General features: G+C 40.1%; 1 protein-coding gene across 5 annotated transcripts in view; it reads right to left on the bottom strand.

Annotated features, from left to right (window-relative positions):
- The window catches only part of FBXL2 (F-box and leucine rich repeat protein 2), a 99,054-nt gene that overhangs the window by 16,195 nt on the left and 62,019 nt on the right, over positions 1 to 20,840 (bottom strand). For 3 of the 5 annotated variants that reach the window (XM_019537707.1, XM_019537717.1, XM_019537733.1), the window contains 6 exons: positions 17,407 to 17,537; positions 9,964 to 10,024; positions 7,778 to 7,822; positions 5,910 to 5,966; positions 1,246 to 1,458; positions 7 to 304 (listed from right to left, as the gene is read on the bottom strand). In XM_019537707.1, coding sequence (XP_019393252.1) covers positions 197 to 304; positions 1,246 to 1,458; positions 5,910 to 5,966; positions 7,778 to 7,822; positions 9,964 to 10,024; positions 17,407 to 17,537 — 615 coding nt within the window. In that variant the 3' untranslated portion in view covers positions 7 to 196. Of the gene's footprint in view, positions 1 to 6; positions 305 to 1,245; positions 1,459 to 5,909; positions 5,967 to 7,777; positions 7,823 to 9,963; positions 10,025 to 17,406; positions 17,538 to 20,840 lie in introns of those variants that run through there. The other 2 variants (XR_002101636.1, XM_019537725.1) reach the window with 2 other exon arrangements.

Below are 20,840 nucleotides of genomic sequence, written 5' to 3'. Positions count from 1 at the left end.
AAAGCATCACCAACTCAATCCTTAAGACTTTTACCTGGAAAAATGTCTTTCTTGGTGTCATTACCAGCAAAAAATTGGACGATTGACACATCATTGCTATGGCAGTCAGGAAACTGACTCTGCAAACCACTTGCAGACTGATTCTCTTCTTCCACAGCCAAAGGAAATGTTTCCCTTAGCCTGATGTTAATTATTGTCAAAGAATAATGCAGCATCTGCAGAGTCGCTGTCCACTACCTCCTACAGAAGGAGGTGGAGTAACTGGAGCAAAGTAAGCATGAACTTTCACATGAGGTAGATGAACCTGAAAATGAGAAATGAAAATGTAACCAAAAATATAAACAGTAAAGCACAACCATTACCAGCAGATACTAAACTACTGGCAAACCTCAAAAAGATTTTTTTTTTTAAGAGTCCCTGATTAACATACTTTTAAAGTCTACAGCCACTTCTAAAAGTGACTAAGCCAAACAGTTCCATACAGCTGTCTGGCATAACTACAGAGAGCAAGGCATTCATATTTAAGCACAGGAAAACAATTTAATAAATTGGAACCTGGCCACATTCACTCATTCAGAAATAGAAACTGCTCAAAGAATCTTTCTTAGGTAACTTTTAGGGCTTTCTGTATAGTTATAGCAAAATCAGAAAACAACAAATCATGACTATATCGCCTTAATCAAAACTCTTGAAACAAAAAAAAGCTTAAAACCTGTCCTTTTTTTTAATTAATCAAGGGCATCTGAAATTGATTCTAAATTTTCCCATGTCTTAAAATCCTAATACTCTTGCTCTACAAGCTCAGTCCTCACTACAAACCTTTACATTTAGTTTAAAACTTAACTAACAATCTAGGCAGCATCTATGTAGATTCTTCATTTTATTGCATTTGCTTTGTGAGTAGCACATGTATTTGGAAGAAATGCTATTAATAGTTCAAATAAACCGCAAAAGCCTATGTTTCCTTTAAAACAAACACTGGAAAGTAGATAAAGCACAAAACATGCACATCAGTAAGAGATAGAAGATCAGTACTAACGAGCGTTGCAATAGTAACAGTATCTTGGAATACAAATGGAAATAGACATTTGATGGAAATTCCCTGTAGTTGAGACTTACATTTTTCGTTATTTTTCCCATAGTTCAAACACCTTTTGGGATCACGTGTGCATTACATGATTATTATGATTACACATAGGCAATTCTGTCCTTTCCAAAAGCTAAGTAAATGTCCACAACACCTACTCTGATTCTTTTGATTCCTGCTCGAGTGACCTGCTGACAGTCATATAATTCAATTCTCTCCAGATTGCGGCAGTTCTCCAGATGTTCTAGAGTCAGGTCAGTGATCAAAAGACAGTTGTCTAGCTCCAGTACCTGTAACCTCTCGTGACCACAGGTACTGTTGCTCAGATGCAGAATCCCGTCATCTGTGATTAGCTCACAGTGAGATAAGCTCTGAAACAGACAGACATTTCACTGTTTGCCTCGGAAATAATCAGTTCATCACTGCAGCTCCAGTAAAATACAAGTTATCAACAGCCAGACTTAAACTTTGTGTTCCCCTTCTGCTCTAAGGTGATACTTGGCAATTAAAGTGGAATTTCTAGTTACTGAAATTAAGGGGGATTAGAAGTTACCTGTGCGCTGTCAGAAACAAGCTGACTAAAAAAAAATGATGAGGCAGCAGCAGTTTGGTTGCAATGAAGAGGAGCTATTGCAACTTTGCAATTACACAATCAAGTCACTTACCCAAGCGAATCATAACCATCGTACAAATAAATACCGAAAACAATAATGACCTGATTTTTATGAAATGCCAAGTTAACTTCAGCAAGAGCTGTTGGGCACTCATTGTCCAAAAGATGACACCATAACTTCTTAAATACTAGATTTTTTTGCAGCATTAAAGAGCACAACTTGCCAGGAGAGCACTGCATGCCCAAGGTGTATGCACCACAGATCCATTCAAGCAATCAGCTCAAAAAACCCAGTTTTTATGATAAGTAGGTACTATCCGGAGTTTTCACCTTAACCTTTTGTTTTAGTCTTTATTCATTTTTTTACTTGAAAATTGTAACTTTTTCCTGCTGTACTGAAACTGGCCATCATATATAATTTTACCTCTGAAGGGAATGGAAGAAGCCTCATTGCCCCAGATTCCAGCACTATTTTAAATAATACTCATTTTTCTCCCTCTTTCACAGGATTTATAGCAGCGCTGTCAAGATGATAAGAAATATGTGGATTTCTCTTGTAGGATGATTTGAGGCCACTGTTAGCTTTGATGTGACCATCACTCCTGTTGAAGGCCCTGATGTGCTGAATTGATTCCATTCTCTCACTCTGGGCTGGAATTTAGCTCCTTATTTCCTGTTCAGTTAGTGCCCCTACATGTGCCCCTGTGGTGGCGGCGTTACTGCACTGTCATTTAGTACTTCCTTTTGGTAGTACTAAACAACGACGCAGTAACAGCCCATACTGCGCTGTGCTGGTGGTGCACGGTTGTTTTTAGCCGCTGCGTTGCCATAGCAACATGCTATAGCAAAGGGAGCGTGTTGCTACAGCAATGTAGCTGCAGCATCACAGGTTATGCCCGCCAACTCTACATCACTGTAGCGTGTTGCACCACATGTAGATGCACCCAATACCATGTTTTGGGGGTGTTTGCTGGGCAGCTTTTCCAGGCAAAAACTCTGGTGCCAGAGACCTTTGGCAGTGAGCACATGTTTGAACTCAGCAAAGGAAATGATTCCTCTTAGAAGAGTCCTTCAGAAAGTCCAAATCCAATGTCTGAAAATCTAGATAAAAGCTCTTCTTGCAAGGCCATTAAGTACCTGGATTCTCTCCTTAGCTCAGAGTATATCACGCTGTACCATGGTCATTTTTTCAAGTAGCACAATGCTGAACCCTTCATGCTACCTTGCTTTGGCTTATGGAAACTTCTTGGCCAGTACCAAACCACCCTTACCTATCTCATGTCTGTTAGAACAGTATCCTTGTCATCTCTCCCTTTCCCCTTCACTTAATGGAGCAACGAAAGAACAAATACAACACATGACTGAATTCTCAGGGGTTTAATCTAGTTCTAGGACTTACACTGTATCTGATGGAGAGAGCAACTTCACAGCAACCAAACTTCCCTTCACCCACAGCTGCTTAGTGTTCTTGTTACATTTTCATTTTCTTTATCCAACAGGTTACAGTGCTCCTGCTGTTAGTGGTAGTGTGAACCCTAAACAGTAGCAACACTACTGCATAGTTTGTTTTCTTTAAAGGTCAAAAAATCAAAGGGCTTACTCCATAAAACTGGTTTATCTTAGGGTCTGTGTTAAAGCATGTACTGTTTTTCCAATCTATTAAGGGACCTGTGGTTTCAAGGGAGGAAGGAAGGTTATGTAAAGACAGATTTGACCTCTGTCTCTTGTATCTGTCTACTGGCTAATTAAGAGTTTCACATCCCCGGAAGTAAGCAGCTTATAAAATTCAGCTTTCCTGAGAGATCATACTCTGGTGACTTGGAGCTGAACACACAATACAGGATGCCAGTTTGATTTCATAGTATTTATGAAGCAAGCATACCTAATGAAAAAGTCTGCATTAAAACACAAGGTCCTTCAGATTTGCTAGAATTGATAGAAATATTTAACAAGATGTAAAGTGTCGAGTTTACCATTTGAAAATCTTCATCTTACAGAGGGGATGGTCAACTTCTTTTCTTTATGATGCAGAAATAAAAAAGGTTCTTGGGCTAGCTGAGTATCAAATAAAAATAGTATAGCAGGTAAGTTAAGCTATTTTCTGCTAATGAAATATCCATTAGATCAGAACTTGCTTGACGTATCTAAAAGTATTTGACGACTTCGTATTTTTTTAAAACTCAGCTCCGGTGGTTAATTATAGAATGTGTGTGTTAGAAGCTGTAAGAAATTGTTCTTACTGGCTTAACAAGTCACGTTGTTGTTTACGTTCCATAGTTTGTTCAGTAAGCAAGTACTTCCAGTGCGTAAAAAATCCAGGGTATGAATTCAAAACATGATTTTTACAACTCTGAAGTGCACTTTAATGAACATTTGTGCCAATAAAGCTCAACTTTGAAATGTCAAAGTTTCTTAGAAAGTCAATCACAGAGATCGTCAAGAGCACAGATAAGTGAAATTAGGAGACTTACTCCTTCTCACCCAGTGCTGCTCATTTTGCAGTCTACAAGTAGTTCTCTCTGGTACATGTGGAACAACATGGACCAGGGAGTCATTTGACTTAATGGCTCATTGCTCTTCACTTCATTGGCTTGTTCTTCACAGATGTTAACAATCATCTCTTCTTTTTAATGGTCTTGGTACACCTTCAGTAAGGCAATTTTGCTATTTGTCAGGTGGCCCTGGTCTCTCTTCTATTTCACACCCCAGCTTGGGGATTCTTTAGCTCTACAAAATCACAGCTCTACCCATGGAAACCAGTCTTCAGGAGCAGCTATGGTTTCAGCTTCAGCTAAGCAGGAAAGGGAAGGTAAGTCATCTGAAGATTAGGAACTGCACAGCCATAACTCTGGAAAAATCTATTTTTCTTCAATCTTCCTTTCAGAAACAGGGTGAGTATTATTCCCAAGCACATTGTATGCAAGAAAATATAGTGTATGTTGTGACCTGCAACTGGGTTAGCAGGAGCTGACTTGAATAAAAGGAGTTATAGTCTTGTTTGTAATGCTGATCTCTGGTGAAGCAGACTGTTAAAAAAAGGAGTATGAACCACTCCTAATGGCACAAAAGATCTTAAATGTGCCTGAGCCAATTTGGTTGTCAATGGGGTTAGGAGATAAGAAGCTACACATTTTTACCAGGAGTATATAGACCTGTATGTAAACTATTCCTTGTTTAGCTGGCAGATTTTTCTTTACTTTAATAAGGCAGTTTGTGGAATTATGGTCCACAAATAAGATGGGACAATTAATCTGAATAAAGCATTAAATAAAGCTCTTTTTCAAAACCATCTCTTCCTGAGCTTTCTGCTACCTTAGTAACACTATTCCTGGAGCTGGGTCTCTGGGAAAAGCCACAAGCTACATAATTAATGAAGTAACAATCATTCCTTTTAATCCCTCCTAAGGACAGCTTATAAATGATGGCAGAAGTGTTGGCTCTGAACACAACGGCCTACATTTTCAAAACTGACCAAGACTAGGGATTCTCGGTGCCTCAATTTCAGGAGGGCCAGAGCCACTTCAAAACAGGTTGAGTTTTAAAACATACTGGGCACCTGCTCTTTGAAAATCAGATATTTAGAGTATCTCAGGCATAGTACTCCATACATGAAGTAAGTATGTGAACTCCATAGTCACTTGGGAAAATTTGGGCTCTAGAAACTTATTACTTACTATCAATCCCTGTTAATTTACAAACAACTTTAGGATTATTCAGATACAATTCCATTTATAAAATTGAGAGAGACAATACGCACATTTATTAAACAATTATCTTTCTGTTAATTCAGCTTTTGATCTGTTTCAACATAAATGTTTACACATCATTAAAGAGTCAGTACTATGCAAAAGAGTATCTATAAAGATTCCCAATCATATTCAAGAGCATCTCAAAAGTCATGTAGCTTTTTACTTTGACTAATTATTCACAATTACTTATTATAAAAATCTGTTTTTCTGAGTACGCGGGGGATTCACTGGGATACTTGGAAATATAATGTATTAATAACAACAAGTTTATGCCAAACTACACGTGCTTAAAACAGTCACAGAAATAAGCATTGTTCAAAACATTTTGCTGCAATATGTAAAATTGTAAAATGTCACACAGCATGACAAAAAGGCAAGTATCTACTAGAGACAGTGACAGACAATAGTTTGTACAGATTTAAAAAACTATATCCTATAAATAAATAAGAGTTAAACTTACCAATGCTTGCAATTTAGGGCAGTGAATAGAGAGCTGTATCAATGTACTATCTGTTATCTAGGAAGAGAAGCCAAACAATTTGCCACATAAATACAGTATTATAGACTGACATGTGCAAGAAGAGAACTGCCTACATGAAAAAGTATACCTCACAAAAGTAGCTTGCCATACCCATTTGGGTTTAACTTTAGTTCATTAATGTCCCTCAGATCTATAAACACATGGAAAACATAGAAACTCTTCTCATCCCCAGGTTTTACTAATTTTAGTGAAACGAATGTAAGTTTAAAATGTAGGAAACTGAACTGACTTCATTGCTAAAATACTGATAGGTTGATAGACTTCACATCATCAATTTCCAAAGAGAAAGTGTGATAAAAACACCGCCCTTTTGCCAACAGAATGCTTTATATCTGCTCCGCAGTCCTTGCAAATCTATTATATGTTACCTTACTCATTTTATTGCTGGATACTATGAATGCAATACAAATAATCCATAATCCATTCACCAAAGCTACTTGTTTCCTCTGCCCAACAGAGTCTCAAATATATCTAATTTATTAGACACTTCTCTGGAAAATTGATACACTAGGGTGTCTCTTTATGTGAATTGTTTTGTGCGAATTCGCTTATAAGCAACGACCTTATTTATACCAGAAATTCGCTTTGCACGAGAAAAATCTGATTTTATGCGAAGTCGGCCAGCAATGAGCTCCGCGCAGGCAGGGTAACAGGTGGCACGTGGCACCACATCCATGTACAGTACACGCACATAGCCCCAAGCAGCCCTGAAGGCAGTTCTGGTAAGTAAGTGCGGGGGAAGAGGGGGATTGAGGCCCCTGTAGGGAGGGACCTGGGCAGGGCTGGGGCTGCCATCCAGCTGGGGGGTGCTTAGAGCCCCAGTGGGGAGGACAAAGCCTTGGGTAGATCATCAGGGGAGGACTGGCTGCTCGCTGCTGCGCACACTTCCAAAGGGCAGTGGGGACCTGCGTCCCCCAGATCTGCATGCAGGGCAGGTGCAGGCTGCAAGCTCTGGCACTGCTTTGAGGGGTGCAACCCCGTGCCGCTAGCCTCACTGCAGTTCGACGTGAAGGAGCTGCATCGCCAGGGCAGCGTGGAGCTTCCAGCGGTGCAGATTCCTGCTGCTCCCTGCTGCGCTGGGTCATGCCTGCTGGGCTGTGAAGGCTTGGGGGCAGGAATGCAGTGAACAGCAGGGCCGTGAGGAGAAGGTGCTTGTTCCACACTGCCTTGGCGCTGCTTTCAGCGTGGAGCTCGTAGCCTCTCCGCACAGACCCGCTGGGTTGTCCCCACCGGGCTGAAGCAGCAACTGGGGAAGGGAAGCAGGGCAGATCCAGGAGCAGCTGGCGTTCCCCGCCACCCTGCTTCCCTCCCCTGGGTGCCTCCAACCCGCCCCGTGCTGCCCTGATAACGCACCCCCAGCACATGCTGCTGTTTGCAGCGTGAAGCTCACAGCCTCTCTGTGCAGCACTTACTGTATTGTGTGATTACTGTTTGAATTTGTCCTTGTTGGAGGGGGCAGTAGAGTGAAACTGGTATGTATCCCTATTCATTACATGTAATAATGGATTTGCTTTATGCAAATTCACTTTATACAAGGGTTTTTTGGAACACAACCCTTGCACAGAGAGAGACCCGAGTGTAACGGTTTTTAAATCATCTTTCACTGTAGTCCCTTCTATAAAGGTCTCCTGATAATTACTGGTTTTGCTTATTGGTAACATAGGAATTATCAGTTGCCCACATTAGCAAAACCAAATATTTTTACTCAATGCTCCGATGTCCTGAACGGCATTAGAGACTCCTATTTTGGGTTTGTGACAAACATTCCTTGTAAAATGGAGTCTCACCAGAACACATTCTTCTAAGTCCATCTTTTCCAGTTCATGGCAATTCTAAACAAAGAAAGAAAAAAACAAAACACACACAACACAGTGAAAGTCTGAACTTAAATTGTCACCCTTACTAAATACACCAAAAAATGGAGAAAGAACATGTGTTTATCTGATTATTTTAGGCTGGGGTGGCCAACTTGTGACACATGTGGTATAAGCAGCTGGTGTGACATGCTGCAGCCTGGGGAGGCAGCACAGCAGCAGACAGGGAAGGAAGAGCAGCCTATGGGGCCGGGAGCAGAAATCAAAGCAGCAGATCATGCAGGGGAAAGGGATGGGAGCAATACTCGGGGGGGCGTGGAGCTACTCTGTGGCACACCTGCCTAAACCGTTGGCCCCACAGTGTTCTAGACAACAATGAAAACTTCCTCCATTCTAACTGCTTGCTTCATTCTCTTGGCCTTTTCTGCCATATCTTTCTTACGGATATAAAACTTGACAAATGTGACCTTGCACTGGAAAGTATAAAAGAAAACTTCAGTGTTTTTATAGTTACACAATCATAAACACTCCTTCAGCCTTAAAGTTTGGCTCATGAGATGAGATTTCCCCCCCCCCCCCAAATGTTTGTGCAGGAAGATTTTTGGGGGGGCGGAGGGGTACTGGAACTCACATATACTCATTAAAACCTACAGAACACAGACTCTGGGCTTTTGGCCCTCCAGATCTGCATAAGCATGGATTCAATAGCTCAATAGGAACTGACCCAAATTAGAAAACCTGTTCATTGATTCAAGAGGTTTTGAATCAAGTCCTTTTCTTTGGTTCTTTGTGAAACCCCTCTATGTGGCTATATCAGTGTCAAAATAAGTCATTTTATAAATCAATTTACACTAAAAGAGCAAGTGTGCTTATTTATTCCTGGAAACAACAACTCCCCACCCCCCATATAATAGCCTACACAATTCTGCATCCTATCCACCATGTGCTCACCTGCAAACAAAACAAAACGTAAGCTAAGCCTTGCAGCATGTCTTAAAGCAGGCCTGTCTAATGTCTAAATGGGGGGGGAGGGGTCCATGCCCCAGAGGGCAGCGCTAGCGTGAGCTGTGGGCTTCTGGGCCACACCCACCTTGCCATACCATGTTGGGTAGGTAGTCTCTCATAAATGCACACTGCTGCACTATGTACATGGGCAACATCCCCACTGCCACTGCTGCACTATGCAGGCAAGCAGCCCCTCCCCTGCCCCCAACACCACCTGTACAGGAGGCCCCCAGCTCAGCTCTCTCACTGCATCAAGCCACAAATTCCCCTGGTGCCATGGGCTGTGCTGCCTCACCCCCTCAGGTGGGAACAGGAAGCAAAAGCTGAGGAAGGGAAGGGGAGCTTAGAGACCCTAGATGCAGCAGCAGCTGGAACAAGAGGGAGAGTGTGATGGCTGAGTAAGGAGCCTAGGGACCCCAGACATCAACCCCTCGCAGGCTGCCAGTTGGCTAACCCTGCCTTATAAGAAGGCAGCAGCTAAGCTCCGTGATTCTGACACAGAGTACCCTACCCACAGCTCCTTCTACTGAAGGGACAGATGTGCTTGTGTTTGTAACACCATAAATCCTATTTTCAAAAACAACACTGGAATATTTCAATGTATCCCAAATAGGCAAGTTGCCTAAGTCTCCATCTAACTTTAAGCATTAGAGAAATCCACTAAAGTGAATTTGTGCTTAGTCAGGCACTGTGTCTAACTATGTTGCTGAATGAGGTCTTACTCCCATATCTATAAAATATAAACCAGAAGGATGTATCTTTTCAAAAAATCAATGATATACAGAATAGTCTACTAAACAGGGATTCTCTGCTCTCTCAGAATATTTATTACTACTACTTGGGAAGCCAGTGATATCAATTGTAGCTATACATTGATTCTAAACATTGCATATGTTATAGCTATCGTCAATCAATTTAAATGCATTAATAGGAAAAAAAAAAAAAGAGTGAATATAGTCCAAGCTGGAATTGTCCATAAATTCTAACAACTTAGATCAGTGCTTCTAGTTTTTGGCTGGTCACCACCTCTCCTGGCCTTCCTTCAACTTATTTCCTTATCATTTTCTTCTCCCACACTCCTCCACCCCAGCATGACTGGAGTTGCACGGCAACAATGAAAACTAGATAACTGTATTTTTCAAAGTAACGCTTACCCGTGCTAAAAGTGTAAAACCTGCATCTGTTAAGTGGGAACATCTTGCAGCTTCCAAAATCCTGGAAAAATAATGGTTTTAAACATTAAAAAATGCCTACTGATCAGTAATTGAAAGCAAATGCATTCCTTTGATTCAACTCCATGTTGTAATTTAAAACTCAGTATCAGGCTTGTAAATCCATTTTCATAATATTTAGCAATTACAAAAAAAAGTGAACCTGATTTCTCATTTGGCAAAGCAGAAAAATGTATCTAATACTCTGCGTTTTTATGACAGATTAAATTCGGTCCTCAATTTTTTTTCAGCCTACACGGCAGACTCTAATCCAGTAAAAATTACAGGACTGTTCATTGTAGCCATGTTGATCTAAGGACATAGACAAGCTTTTTTGGGTAAATCTGATAATCTTTTATTAGATCAACTAAAATAGTTGGAAATATTCTTCTTTGGGTACAAGCACCCTACTGCAGGCAGAGGGAGCATCTGCAGTTGTTTGGTGCTTGCCTCAGTGGGATGTTATAAATGTCTGTAAAAAATTAAAGATATTTATAACATACTAGCCAAATGCCTCTCAAGAATGACGGGCGGGGGGGGTGCAGGCAGGGACAGAAGCCTGTGTTCAGCTCCCCCCTCACCTTTGGGACTGGGCTTGCTCCCCTCTCCCCAACTCTGCCATGGAGCCAGGCCTGGCCGGGCCCGCCCCTCCCCCCCCCACTGTTTCGAGGCCAGGCATGCCTCCCTCACCCCACCTTCCTGCCACCATTTCAGGCCTGGTCCGCCACCCCCAACCTCCCCATTGCCACTCCCTCACCCCTGCTGCATCCCCACCATCATAGCGGCACTCTGCCGCACTGCCATCTCCTGTCTGAATGCTGAATTCATACTCTGATTGGTTGTTTCCATCAGCCAATCCAAGTGTGAATAAAGCATTATGGACTGACAGACAGGCTACAGCTTTTATATAATATTAGAATATTTTATAGTAAACTTGTAATTTTCAGATTTCCTCAGACCATGGATTTTCAATATATAACTTGTTTCTGATATACAAGAAAACAAAAATATTACACAGAGGTGTATAGTCAGAAATAGTACAATAACAGCATACATGAAAGATTTTAGGGACATGCAGGTCAAGCAATCTTGTCTAAATGTGCCCCCAGTGTATGATGTTTGGGAGCCATTTCCCCACTTGGAAACCATTTTCTCCCAGTTACCAAAAAGGCAAGGAGACAAGTAATTGCCAAAGCCAAAAGTTAAGATGCCAACCTAGCTACTTCACCTTTCAGAAAACAAATATACTGGAGAGACAAACACACCATCTGTGAATCAATCCCTGCAGAGAGATGGGAGGAATTTAAAAATGGAAAGAAGGGAAACTGCCACAAAAAGAATTACCAGTAAGCAGGTTTCCATTCTAGTACTTAGGCTTTTTCCTCATCCTGCTTCACACAACCTAATGTAGTGAGACCAGCAAGAACAGACTAGCACATAACAAAGAAAATATGTAAGTTCTCTCCAGTATAAAAAACTTTTTGCTCAATAAGGCTGCATTGAACAAATATTGACAGCAATTTATGGGGTCCCTAGTTCCAAAAATCTCTTGAGTCTTTCATCATAGGTAGTTATCAGCCTTTGATAAAATGACCATGGGTTTTGTGTGAAAATTATACAGAATACCAAATACAAAGGAAACATGTTTTAGGTCTACCCCCATGTCATCCTTTTTCTGCCTAATAGTTTTCTGTCTTCAGGCCTTTGTACACACCATTTTGCCTTTTCATGCACTGCAACTGCATGTCTGTTTGCACAAGCGGGATTTCTGGATGCTTTAAAATACTTTCTTGTGCGTTAAAGTAAAACTCCTCAGACATAGTTTAGTTTGACTCACCAGGGATTAAAGCATCGCATCCAGGGATTCATTGCGTGCAAACACAAAGGCACTCAAAGATGTGTAACGAGCCTCTTTGTCCATCAGATGGCTGCAACTTTTTTGTAGTTTACCCCTTCAAATTGCTTTCTCTTTTGAATTGCTTCCGCTTTTTTTTCTTGTGAGGTTTGCTACCTCCCTGCGGCACAGGCACAGGGCACGGGGTGGGGAGACCCAGGCCAGGGGGGCAGCACTGAACCATCCCACTCTCCTGAGGTGCCAGCTGGAGACCAGGCTTAATTAATTCAAAAGCCTAGTGCATGCAAACACTGATGTGACGCTCCAATATAAATTTTAATTTGTTAACATATTAATTTAATGAGGATTAAAACCTGTGATGTGTACAGATGCCCACCATTCAATTCTATTTATGTGCATGATCCCTATCTCAAGCACTGAACAGTAACTGTTACATAACAGTAGATAAGAAAGGGAAAGAATGGCAAAACTCCCTCACATAAGTAAGTCATCCCAGAAATTAGAGATGCAGTGATTCAAGGGCAAGGGAAAAGGAGGTAAACTAACAGGAGTCATGTTGTGTCAAACAGTGGGTCCATGATGCAGATTAGATTATTGAAGACTGTGGTTTCCTGATCACAGATATTGTCCTGACCAGCATAAGAATGAGCAAGTTTAGGCTGTTTGTCTTGCTAGGGTCTATGTTTGTGATAATTACGCTAGATGAGTTTTGACTTTTTACATAAACTCCTTCTAGGTACTGACTGGAATTTTCTCTGTTTATTTCTTTGCATTCTGACCTGTTTTGGGGGTAAGCGGTTAAGATCTGAGGCTACTAATTTTAAGAAAATACTATTTGAGTTAACTAATTTTCACAGATTTCACACACATTAGGGCTGGAAAGGAACTTGGAAGATTGAGTCCAGCCCCCTGCCCCAGGGGCAGGAAGTCAGTAAGGGTCAAAGGATCCCAGCAAGATAGGTGTCCAAATGTTTCTTAAAAGAGTCCAGACTTGGTGCTTGCATCACTTCAGGAGGAAGTCTATTACGGGCCTTAGGTGGTTCAGACAGTAAAGTTTTTCCTTATGTCCAGCTTAAAATGGTCTTGGAGAAGTTTGTGACTGTTTGACCTAGTCATCCCTTGGGACGCTCTGGTGAACAGGCATTCCCCCAGATCCTGATGCACACCCCTTATATACTTATAGGCAGCCACTAAGTCTCCCCTGAGCTTGCACTTTTCCACGCTGAAGAGTCCAACAGCTCTCAGCCTCTCATAAGGCCTGTTCTCCTGCCCTCTGATCATGCCTGTGGCTCTCCTCTGGACTCTTTTTCTCTTTCTTCCAAGTTAAGTGTCCTTGGTATTCACACTCTTTAGAGACTACAGAGATAAAGAGGTCCCTGTCTAGAGAACCTGAAGAAGAAAAATGAGGAAGCAAGCAAAGCACCAGATCTCAGGCAACATGACAAATTTCAGGGAGACCACGGTTAGAACCCAACTTGAAAATAAATAGCATAGATGAAATTTTAATTTGTTACATGGCACCTATGACCACAAAGGGGGTGTCCTATGACTGTCTTGAAGTCTTTGCATGGCAGAAAAATTGTGGGCTGCCTACTGCCATTTCCATATTACACTGGATTTATGATTCAAGTGATTCATCATAATAAAGAATATATAGTCTCACATAGACAGTCTGATATTTTTAAACAGCATGCTGCAATATTATGCATGCAGTCCTGAAATAAGTCTCAGTTAGGTAATATGATGGAAGTTTTGGAAGTTTCAAAACAATTCAGTCTTCTAGGTTTTCAGAAATGTGTAGAAAAGAACACTACAATCTATAACAGCTATAGTCACATGCAATTGAATGAAAAATAATTTATTCCCTTTTTGGTTTAAATATCACTGAACACAATTTTACTCTGCAGAATGAGTGTGGCATATTCTACTAGAAGAACTGTGAAGTTGGCAATACTAAAACTTTCCTTCCTCTTCTCAGGAAAGATTACACCCATTACTAAAATACTTCTCATTTAAAGCACTTCTTTTTTTCTCGGAAGGGAACGTAAAACATATTTCACATGAGTAAGAAAAAGACAGGCTTACAATGGTAAACTATAACACACTGGTTTCTGGGCTGTTGAGACTGTCTCACTAACTTCGGAAAAGAAAGTAAGCTGGAATGATCTTGATATCTTAAGACAGGCATCAGAGGAGTTTGATAGGGCTCGCCTCTACGCCTGCTTCTGGGTAGCCTCAATGCCTCAGTCACTGAATCAGGGATAAGTATCACAAGGACCCTTTGGGATATTCCACTGCTTATTACCAATCTTATATACAGTCATACTCAGCTTTCCAAAGCACTGTTACCATTAAGCTTTCTCCATAACACTAGTTTAGAATACTAGCCCAAGGTACTTAACACAGGGTCTGATGGTACAAAGTGATATCACAGAGCAACAGGACCTGAGATAATACTAGTCACCGACCATGACTGTTGTTGTCAGATAATTTCTGGATCCACTTGGAGCATCTCCTGAAGCCACTGTAGACTTTTTCTGCTCCAGGTAGGTGAGAGGGGAAAGGAGAGAAACTAAAAGTAACCTGAACTGTCACTTTGCAGAAAGGAAGACAAGCATATCATGGAAGAAAAATACATGGGCACCTCCACAAGTCAGCTGAGCATAGCCAAGGAAAAAAGCAAACTAACTTAAGTAAGTATCAGCACTTTGCTGAGGGACCAGAGAGTGGAAGGGACAGCTTTCCAAGTAAGGATCAAATATGGCAGCTACTGAAGCAAAATCTGAGCCCTTACAGACTCATCTACACAAGACATTTACTGTGCAATTGACTAATTAACTGTGCAGTAAACATCTCAGCATCTACATGTGCACTTCTAATAAAGTCCGTGGCATGGTCGTCTGCAGCAGGGTAGTACTTGTAAAATACAAAATATTTTACAAGTACTACCCTGCAGCGGAGTTTTTTTTTGTGCACAGCAATGCACGTGTAGACACTGCTCTGACTGGCTAGAGCACAGGGTGCTTCAGTACGGGGCTAGCTGGCAGGCAGCCCCCATGCTGAAGCACCCACCTGCTCCACAGCACATGGAGCCCGGCTAGCGCAGCCCAGGCTGGCAGGGGACCTGGGGGCAGCCCCTGCACTGAAGCACCCTCACGCCCCAGCCAGAGATGGAGCTTGAGCTTTTAAAGCTGATCTGTCATATGCTGAGGCCACAAGATTCAGAAGATGGGGAGTTATTACAAAAAGGCAACTTTGCTGAAAACATCAGAATAAACCGAGTGAAGGTAGTAACATTAACTTGTGTTTAGCACATATCCTTATGTGTCAATGACTACAAGCTGGTTCAATTTGGTGCTGAGAACTGGAAATTTACCATAGGTTTTCTAGTTCTTCAAAAAATGTGTCATTAAAAATGTACACAGAAGTGGGGAATTACATCTTCTGTTGAGTCTTTTACATGAAATTTTCATACAATTTCTGTACATGATCTTGAAATTCTGCCTCTAGCAATTTGTATTTCCTTTTCTTTGAGTGAAAGATATCTAGAGATAATTTCATACGGTTTATTTTTTGTTTAAAAATGTTCTTGCTGCTATGTGAGAAATGGCTGATGCCTGCGCCCAGTGGCATTAAATGTGATTAATGGTCTACTTAGTAGTCAATGAAACTTGCTTAGATTAATCAGTACATGTTTTGGTTCCTTTTGTAGGTGCCTCTACATTTTACTTTAGAAAAGATTTCTCATTACAGTTCCCCTTGCCCCTGAAAGCAGCACTTGACTAAAAGGCCTTTTTCTGTTTAAAAAATAAGCTACAAATTATTTTAAATTACCCATATTTTTTTTAATCAGTTTGAGCAAAAAACCTTGACAAACTTGTGCCAAACTAGCAGCAATGGGACTAATCATCTGAAAGGAATGCAATAAATAAATCAAAAAATATGACTGAAACAGAACTGCAGAAGCACTGACAATGTTGCAAACCAACATCACCTAGAGGAAAGGTTTTCTAAACAAAAGTTCATGGATTTTTTTTTTGTGACCCTAACCCGCCCCCCCACCCCCAACAAGACAGTTGCTTCCCCAGGAAGTAATGTAGCAAACTCTAACACTGTCCCCTGGTGCTAAGGATAGGTCAGTACAGCCTATTTGAATAAAACATAGGCTAGTGCCCATTAAGCGCAATCCCCCTTACTACCAACTTTTGTGTTTTAGGCAATACACGTTAAATCTAGTACCTCCAGGCATTTATAGATGTGCTTGGGGGGTGGTGAGGGGGGAGGAGAGAATTACCTAGCCACACTAATTCAAAGTGCCTGATCGTCATATGTATCAGTATCCCTGGGCTGAAAAAATGGTGGCAGGGCACTTTGAACTAAAGCTCATTCAAAAGAGTTTTTGTTCAAAGCCCCCCCACCACTATTTTTCAGTGCAGGGACAGTGATAAATGTGATGCTGGAGGCTGCCGGAGCATGTTAATTTCTGCACTCCAGCAGACTCCATTAATCAAGTCTGCTCCAGTGCACTGGATTTACAGCACATCGGAGCAGCCTCCCTGCACATGTATAGAGCCGTCCATGCGTGGTACTAGAAAAATGCGCATTAGCGTGTTTTAATGCACATCAGCTAAAGAGCACCATTTTTTGTGATACTTTAATGTGCATTAAAATAGGCTAATGCGCACTAAAGCATTCACTCACTGTGTCCTAAAGTTTAAGATTGCCAGGAAATATAAACATGCTAACAATAAAACTTTTCTAAAATATTATGCATATGAAATTCTAGTTATGAATTTCAAGTATGACTTTTAGTACTATCTGCAACGCAAAAGTGACAGAACGCCATAAAATGGAGTGCCTACTGGGCACAACTAGATGCTCAATTAATGTGACTGAATAGACTCTGGTGTAATTTGAGCCAGAGTAAACCAATCCCGATGTCACCACATACACATGCATTTAGGTAATTTACTTTGCTGTTGGATAGTACCTGTGTCTGATGGGACTATCTGATGGCACTGTAAGTTAGTCTACACTGGCGCAATTGCTATGCACTTGTAAACATCAACACTTGACTGCACAGTAAATTAGTCTACTGTGTGGTAAAGTGCGAGTGTAGACATGCCCACTGAGTATGTAAACAGGTGGAATAAATTACCATGTCATTGCAATACCCATAACAGATACTACATTTTAATAGCTTTGATTTTCAGTTTTGATGGTTTTTTTTGGTCCTACCCAAAATACTTAACTAGAATTACACACGGGTACTATTTTAGACCTTTTTGTTAGTAGCATGCTAGTATGCCATGTCACCTGGCATTCTAAACTCTCATAATAATGGGCAAAATATGGCAGTTTCTACCAGCTGAAGATTTGTTACAAATGTAATTTAGGATCAGTTAATTATTCATTAAAACCTTTTGCTTTTACAAATATCAGTGGCAGCAGCAAATGCTAGAAACCTCATAGAAAGCACTTAATTTCTCTCAGGATCAGGCCAAACAAACATAAAACTGAGATATACTCACTTCAGTCTTGGGCAGTTTAGACCAAGCGCTGTGAGAGAAGCATCTGTAAGGTTTGTACAACCAGAAACACAGAGTGACTGAAGTCTGTGGCATCCTCTACAAATTTTTACAATGCCTTCATCTGAAATTTGCTGGAACAAACAAAAACAATGGAGTTTATCTTGCTATCAAGTAATTTGTCTCAGAATAAAAACAGAGCTACACATTAGCACACAGGCAGATCAACACTATGTAACCATAAAAAGTTACCAATCCCTATCCATGAAATATCAGCATACAATCATATGCCAGATGATCCGTTTGTTTTTGAAGATAATCAACACCTGTTATTCTTATTCACACAACCTTTGCACCAATTTTAGTTATTGTTTTAAAGCAGTGTAAAGGTGGGTTTTCTACAGGTCCTACAATGACTTCATGAAGTACTTTTTTTACTTCATAGTAACATATAATGTCTTGCTTCTCACATGTTCAGCTAATTGAGGCGCTAGCATTTGAAATGGAGGAGACAAAGAGGGCCAAAAACTAAGAGGTAGGAGAGATCATCACCTGTCTTTCATTATATAGAAGATCACAAACTACTCAGAAGACCTCAGGCAGAACCAGGGCAAAACATAGTCTTTTGCATTAACCTTTCTTACCTATTCTGCTTTAGGCACTCCAACAGAATTAACATGTAAAATGTTGCATGTATTATTCATTACCTGTTGCTTCATTTAAAAATTCATTTTTCTGAAATATGCATCACTGAAAACAGCTCCATATCACTTGCACGCAATGCAAGCCAAGTCCAAGTTATTACAAAAGATCATAATAGCTTTATGAACAAGGCAAAGTGTCAGAGTTTTATAAAAGATTTTTTTTCCCCTATTTTGTTGACTTAATGGCTCTCCTAAGGTGATAACCCTTTATTTTTGTACAAATTCATTCTTTCTTGGCTATCATTTTTATGGGATGGCAGTAGTGATTTCTGCTGCCTTTTGAGTTGCCTGAATTTACTGCTTTTGAAAAACAATCATATTACCATTTATAATGTTCTTATATTAACCACTAACACAGACATTATTTGGGTCCTGTTTTACCTACCTTGAACATTTCTTATTTTTGTTTCTGAGAGAAAATGATATTATCACTTTACAGCAAGAATAACAAGCAGCTGTTTTAATTTGACCCAGTACTGATAGGTGGAAACAAAATAATTTGTATTCAAAGCCATTTCATTCTGAAATTCTTTAAAAACTTAGAATGCCTAGACTCTTTTCATGAAAGAACTGCAGTCACAAAGATGGCTGCAGTCCACAAATCATATAATTCTGAATGTAACATCTTTACAATCTAATCTACATAGTCAATGCCTGCTCACTTTTAGCCACAAAAATTACTGTGGCATTTTCAAGCTTCACAAAGGTGAACCTGTAAATATTGCAAGGGATGGATCACATCCCTATGTTCTGTGAACTCTATAGTGCTAGCCTTCATACCATGTAGCACGCAGGCTGCTCCTGCATCTCTGTAACTTCTGGAGACATGCTTCAAAGTAATAATTGGGCCAGATTTCCAATGCAGTGCTAGACAACCAGTAGAATGTCCCCCAATAGCATGTGACCCTAAACAAGTATTTTAACTGTGATTTGTGGAATTCAGAATGAAAAACTTTGTACTTTATTTATATTAGTAACTACTTAATGACTAATATTATGGATAAAAAAAATCTTTATTAAAGTTTCTATACCCATGCCCCTTCAATTACAATGTTAATTAATTAATTAAGAGTTCACATACACTTGCATCAGACCCATGAAATCCTCCAGGAAAATCAGAAAAGGCCAAAACCTATGTTTTCTGATATTAAAGAAAAGAAAAAAAAACTACTTGAAGTGGGTGGAATTAGACCTGTATACATAAAACGAAAACAAAAACAGGACTAGATGACCTCTGAAGGTCAAGGCAGGAATGTCCCTGTTTAAACGATCTCAGGTAAATGTTTCCCTAACAACATGTTCATAAGAGCTTTCAATAATGGAGATTCTACAACCTCAGCATGGTTCCTAATTTGGCAAAAAATTTCACAAGTTCCACTCCACACCTCCTTTTGCTAACGTTAGCAGGGATGAAAAAAAAGCATGGTTTGTTGGGCTTCTTTAAAATAGAGGTTAGAAACATGTTGGAATTCTAATGGAAAAGCTCTCACTGTCTTATCCTATACATTTGTCTCATGGAATACATAATATGAGCTTGCATAGTTTGTAACTTCTGCAAAACCTCTAACATAGCTTCTAATGTTTGAAGTGCCCCAAAATGTTCAAACCTTTTGCATCTAGTAAGTTCAGAATTTTCCATCAAACTTTAATAAAAATGGTCCAATGCCATAGTAGTACTCATTGAGGAATAATGTCTAAAACAGATTTGAAGGTTTCAGACAAAGCTATTTTTTTATGTTCTGGCAATAAAGCAGTAGAAACTTTTCCAAAAGGAAAAAAATATGTTTTTCATAATTGGCTGATCCATTGAATTAGAGAATGAATCTCAAAGCTTTTTAATGGCTAAGGATAGATAAAAAGAGTTTTTTAAAGATATTTCAGTCAAAAAGAGTCCTGTTTCTCCCCGTCCTCCCCCACAACATACCAAATAAAAGTTAGAATGGGAACTAGATCAGCTTCATAATATAATACAATAAAATAAACAGTTTCATTATAGTGTGCAGAATTAAATTCATACTGTCTATTTCCAAACATACCTAGTTCAACAATATATTTCTATATGATATTAAAAAGTATGCTTCTCTCCCACTCTCAGGGCTGTCTTGATATAAGCCACCCCAGCCACAATGCTACTCACTTTTTATTAATCATCCAACACACAAGAATATACTAGGCAAGCCACAAGCATACTTCCTGCCTAAAGAACTTACAAATATTAATAAACCAGACAAGAAGACTATAGGGTACAGGAGGTTAGGTGAACAAGTATAACAGCAGTACAATAGCTTGGTTCATTTAATCAACTGTACACATGCATGACAGCTAATTCATTTTAATCACTACTTAAAACCTAAAGCTATCAACAACTAAAAATAATGGAAAACTGAGCATTGTAACTCCACTTTCAGCTGTAGAAACAGTCAGCTGATTTTAGGACCTTGCAGCATACTCCATGACCCACTAGGCTACTTTGTCATCACTACCTGAAACAATGCTACAATCTGTACAGATGGACAGTCCTAAATATTCAATGTGTAACAGATGCATTCAATGTCTGAAAAGCGTTTTTAGAGATATTTAGCAGGAGTGTATGAAACAGGCCGTATTCAATTCGGATTCAGCCCGAATCTGGGACAGTGATTCGAGTCGTTGATTCATATCACTGTCCCCGATTCGATTTGGCCATAGATACAGCTTTAAATGTTTTTTCTACATATCTCGAGGTACCAGGCA

This window comes from Crocodylus porosus, unplaced genomic scaffold (assembly GCF_001723895.1).
Source record: "Crocodylus porosus isolate Cpor-Errol unplaced genomic scaffold, CroPor_comp1, whole genome shotgun sequence".
Lineage (NCBI taxonomy): Eukaryota > Metazoa > Chordata > Crocodylia > Crocodylidae > Crocodylus > Crocodylus porosus.
The sequence above is the reverse complement of the archived record's forward strand: the minus strand, read 5'-3'. Positions and strand labels throughout refer to the sequence as shown.